This window comes from Octopus bimaculoides, chromosome 5 (assembly GCF_001194135.2).
Source record: "Octopus bimaculoides isolate UCB-OBI-ISO-001 chromosome 5, ASM119413v2, whole genome shotgun sequence".
Lineage (NCBI taxonomy): Eukaryota > Metazoa > Mollusca > Cephalopoda > Octopoda > Octopodidae > Octopus > Octopus bimaculoides.
In genome coordinates this window covers 76,352,304-76,357,868 of record NC_068985.1, presented here as the reverse complement: position 1 = coordinate 76,357,868, position 5,565 = coordinate 76,352,304, and the positions used below count along the sequence as shown (strand labels likewise).

General features: G+C 36.3%; 1 protein-coding gene across 1 annotated transcript in view; it reads right to left on the bottom strand.

Annotated features, from left to right (window-relative positions):
- LOC106880610 (kin of IRRE-like protein 1) overlaps positions 1–5,565 on the bottom strand; it is an 87,079-nt gene that overhangs the window by 39,899 nt on the left and 41,615 nt on the right. Inside the window, exons 6-8 of the mRNA XM_052967798.1 lie at positions 5,250–5,357; positions 3,014–3,038; positions 1,149–1,217 (exon numbers count right to left, since the gene is read on the bottom strand). Coding sequence (XP_052823758.1) covers positions 1,149–1,217; positions 3,014–3,038; positions 5,250–5,357 — 202 coding nt within the window. The remainder of the gene's footprint in view (positions 1–1,148; positions 1,218–3,013; positions 3,039–5,249; positions 5,358–5,565) is intronic.

Here is a 5,565-nt window from a genome sequence, read left to right as displayed (position 1 = left end):
TTATTAAACATAACTAGTCCGGGAACCTTTTGACACTACCTCGCATGTGTAAGAGACTTGATCTAGTTGGTTTCAACATAAAAAAAAGATAGAATATTTGAACCAAATATGGCTAGTTTGAATGTTAAAGGGTTAGACAACTGATGCTTGAATCCAGCCGGCTAAGGTTATGAATTGGCAGGGTCATGTAGTGGGCTGGATAAAATGCCTCATAGTTTTGTTTCAACTCTCAGCCCTCTGAGTTCAATTGCTGCTTTTCATCTTCTCACGAATGATTACAAAAAAAAAAAAAGAATATAGCATAGGGGATTGGTGGAATTATTAGATCATTGCACAGGGTACCTTCTTTTACTTATTTTAGACATCAAACTGCGGCCATACTGGAGCACTGCCTTGAACAAGTTGCTTTTAGTTCAATGAATTGATGCCAGTACTAATTTTTTTTAAAGCCTGGTACTTATTCCACCAGACTCTTCTTTCCACACTGCTAACTTACAGGGACATAAACACTCTAACACTGGTTGACAAGCAATGATAGGGGACAAACACAGACACAAACACACACACACACAAACACACACATACAGAATGGGATTCTTTCAGTTTATGTCATCCAAATCCACTCATAAAGCTTTTGTCAGTCCAAGGCTACAGTAGAAGATACTTGCCCAAGGTACCATGCAATAGGACTGAACCTGGAACTATGTGGTTGGGAAGCAAGCTTCTTACCACACAGACCACACCTGTGCTTATGTGGTGTTTGTTCCAGCAACACCAGTGTTGGTGTTGGTACCACTGAATCGGTCATTCTCAAAACAGAATCAGTGGTGTGGAGAGGAAATATTTGCATGCATGAACAATTGCGAGTTTTCCTCAAAATAAGTCTTGCTCAGAACTTCAGGTGTAGATACATGATCATCCCTCACTATCAGAGGCTTTATAGTAACTCACCTGAAAACTGGCACATTCACACACCCTCATAAGACAAAACAAAATATTTTGAATGCTAAAAATATATAAATGCATACAGAATGATATTTCAATAAGGTTACCCATGCAAAAGAATAAAATGTTGAAGTTGACAACCTCAACGTTTTTTCATTCCAGCAAAATACCCATGCAAAGCATAAAATATTAAAATCGACAACCTCAAAACTTTATTATTCCAATGATTTTCAAGAGAAGATGTTTTTGTTGAACAAGATGAAATGAAAAACCTTAAAGTAAAAAGAAATTAATAAAAAATAACAAGATATAACAAAGAAAGCAATAAACAAGCAGCAGTGAGAAAGATTTGAAATATTCTTTTCTACTCTAGTCACAAGGTCTGAAATTTTTAAGGAGGTGCCAGTTGATTAGACTGACTCCAGTACGCAACTGGTACTTAATTTATTGACCCAAAAGGATAAAATGCAAAGTCGACCTCAGCGGAATTTGAACTCAAATGCAAAGACAGACTAAATACCGTTAAGCATTTCGACCAGCATGCTAACATTTCTGCCAGCTTGCTGCCCTAAAGATTTGGGATATTGATGAAACAATTTCAGTATGGGTTATAAGAAAAGTTAGTAACTGATTTTAGCCTGATCGAGCTCATATCCTCAGAGAAAAAGAAAGCTGAATAGTAAGCAGAATGTACAGTGCTTTTTTTTCTATCTACTAACTGACTTTCAGCTTTTATACTAAGGTAGTAAGCAGTCTAAGTTGTTAGAGCATCTGATAGAATGCCTCACAAAATTTGTCCTGACTCTCATTCCAACCATAACCATTCTCTCTTTCTGTATCATTCTCCAATATGTTCTGAGATTTTCTTAAAACAGTCAGATATGATATGGAGAAGATATCACTGGTTTTACTAGCTGGCAATAACAGCAGTTGACAAAAGTAGAAGTGGGTGTTGAGATAAAGGCAAGAGTAGATAAAGGGTTGCAACAGAGGTTATTCAGAGAGAAATGGGTGTGTTGGCTGGCAACACAGCATAGTGAAGTTAAAGTGTATTGGATAGAAGATGATGGTAGCCTAATGCCACATCTTATATACTACTGAAGGGTAAGTGGGCAGTGGTGAGGATAGTGTGATCAGCACAGGTGGTAAGGACATGATGGATGGAGAGCTCTGAGGTAAAAGACATGGTGGCAGAGAACATTAGTTAGTAGGGAGCAAGGATGCTAGGTGAAGTGACAGCAAAGGCCTGGCTGAGTAGAGGGTAGCAAATGTAGGCCTAACAGTAACAAATTATAGGGTAACAGATTTTCATGATGGAGTACTGGTATAACAGGTGATTACTAGACTAAGCTACTATCCTTTACATTTTCTATTCTTTCAGTTTCTTTTATTTTTTTTAGCTTATATTTTAATTCAGCACTGTACAATCCAACATTATTAGCTCTTTATATTGAATAGTTAGATAGAGTTAATTGGAGGGTAACATGATTTTTGTCCTTGGATAGCAACTGTTATTTCCTATTTGCTTACTCCTAGAAAGTATGAAAAATGGCTAATATTTCCTTCAAATTTTGCTTTTATTACATTTATTCAAACCCCCAAATAATCCCTCTCAACACATGGCTATGATGCTCTCCAACAACTCTTACTCATGATCAGAAATGCACATATTGTCTGCCTCTGAGGGACATACTCAAGTGATTATGGTCAAATGACTGACAAGGAAATCTATAGTATTGAGCAGAATATGTGCTATAATGATATTTCTGCTTCAGTAACTCAGTGCTGAATCTGTCTAGAATGTAACAGAAAACAGGTCAGTTTCAAAACATTTACGTCCAGGTTACAACATCAAAGTTTGAAGGGAATAGTAGTCATTTCCTTTGATTTCTAGACAGATGAAAATAAGAAATAACTCTTACTGGCCAAAGACAAAAAATAAAAATAAAATAAAATAAAATATAAATTTTGTTACACAGTGTTATACATTAAGTGTTAGAATTATTATGATAGATGTTAGAAAAGGAAGAAAAAGAAATCTGAATTGTTAAAAAAGAAAACAATTTACCTTGAATATTCCTTTCTTTCAGTAACTGTAAAAAACAAAACAAAACAAAAATAAAGAATAAGAATAAGATGGTAATATCACAAATGAATTTGGAAAAAAAATTATGTGGAAGTATTTAAGCTGCATAAAAGTAATTAAGAAGTGATTTTAATTGCTTTCATTTCATTCACACTTAGAGAATCTAAATCTCCTTCATATCACTCACTACTACCTTAGAAAATGTAGTCTGAGGTACACTGTAGCTCAAAAAAAAAAAAAAGAAAATGATGAGATGGAATGCTTATGATCATAGGTTTGCTCAATCAAGGTCAACATGTGGCTAAACAACAACAGCTATAACAACAATCAAGTCTCAGAGCCTACAAAGAAACCTCTACATTGTCACTTGACCATCTAGAAAGAGAAGCCAAGTTTCCCTCTGAATGGAAGAGCACATTGGTTAATTGTTTGTGGTAGACTATGTCTAGGAAAAAATAAGCAATCTATGTGGTTGTGGGCAGGTATAGGCCTCTTTTTGGACTTCCCAGTCAGGATCCAATCGAACATGGAAAATGTAATCCCTGGAAGAAGAGAAGGCTGCTCATTTTCAGCAAAGTAAACTGGAGTAGTGTCTTTCTCAAGGACACAATGCTTCACCTGATCCATGAATTGAACCCGCAACCTTACGATTGTGAAGCAAGACCAAAAGACTGTCTGTGTGATATCTGGTCACAAAAGGCATATCTCCCTCATGGAATGTTTATCTAATTTGAGAAAAAAAACAGGCATAAAAGTAATTCTTCCTAATATTGGCACAAGACCTAAAATTTTAGTGGGGTGGTGATCATCAATTACATCTGTACTTATTTCATTGACCCCAAAAAGAGGAAAGGCAAGGTTGACCATGACAGAATTTGAACTTAAAATGCTGTTGAACATTTTGTCCAGCATTCTAATGATTCTGCCAGCTTGTCGCCTTTGCAGGCATAAAAATAATGATAATGAACACCGAAGAATTAACATGATTGCTCGTTACTTAATTAGATTAACAAAATAATAGTAAAACCAAGTAAAGTCTTTATTGGTTTTGCTGTTAAGTTTGATTAACTGAATGTCTAAATCATTCAATCAAAATGTAAGTAGCTGGGTATCCCTCAGACATCATTGTTTTATGTTATGTCCACCTGTGGCAGAATGTGCACTAACATGAGATGCTTGGCTCCATAGTTTAGTGTTGTTTGGTCATCACTCTAGTAGTAGTTTTCTCTGTATTAAATGTTAATGCAGGTGCAAGGTTAGGAATAACGAAGGAGTCATTCTTAAACTTCACAAATAATTTAATCATAGATAAGAACAGATACAAGTTCACAAAGAATATGTTTCCAGTGAACCAGCAGAGAAATGTGAAAAGTTACATACAATATTTTGCCCAGTTGCGTTCTGCATGAAAGAATTGCAATAGAAATTCACACTACAAATGATTCGCTAGTGGCACAAAAGAAATCTGAATGCATGTGGTGTAACATAGGTGGTAGAGGCCATCTTCTTAGCTTAAACCACGTGTAGACAAGTATTGTTGCTCTCCATAACATGGATGTGAACATGTTGGATTAGGCATAGCAAAGAGAGAAAGAACGAATCTCTCTGTCCCATATACAGGCTGAAAGACTGCTGCTGCCCCCCCCCCCAGTGAACAAAACCCTTCCAGAACGTCCCGTGCCATAGTGCAATTACTAAAAAGGATATAAATCCGCTATACTTGGAACATTCTAGAGTGGGAGGTTGCTGATGTTGAATCCCCTGGCTTCCGGAGAACCGTAAATAGAACAATGACAGAATTTTGTTTCAATTTATGTCACACCTACAATAGTATGAATCTATGTTATTCGACATACCTCATGTAAGTTTCATCAGCCATACTCTTCCATATTGGCATGTTGGAAGAAGGTCCTAATTTTGGAATTTTCCCTCTCCATGATTCATTGCTTTCACCACAGCTAAGGCACTCAATCTACACTTACAAAAATTTATTTAACTCATAGATGAGACCTGACAGATACTACTGCTCTGTGTCAAGATCAACCGGAAGTTAATGGCTATTCAAGGGTGACTACCCACAACATAAGAACTCCTGAACAGTTGCCTCACCACTGGATGCAGTTTAATGTCATACCCTGGAGATTCCACAGCCAAATGCCCACTTAATGTAAATCCAAGTCTAAATCAGCATGATAGAGCAAAATTGGCTATACTTTACCTGATGAGATCTTCCTGATAGAAAAGTACCAAAAGCAGCATATGATAAGTGTAACAAGAATGAGAACTATCACGCCACACGTAATTCCAATGGTTAGTACATTATTAGCTGAAAGTACATAACAAGTAAGGGTTACTGAGAACTACAAGAAAGAGGATGTAAAGATAGAGGGAAAGAGAGCTATATAAAGGCAGAGAGAATTTGTGTGTGTTTGTGTGTGTGTGTGTTTGTGTATGTGTGTGTGTGTGTGTGTGTGTGTGTGTATATATTTATATATATATATATGTATGTGTTTATATATGTAAATGTGTGTGTA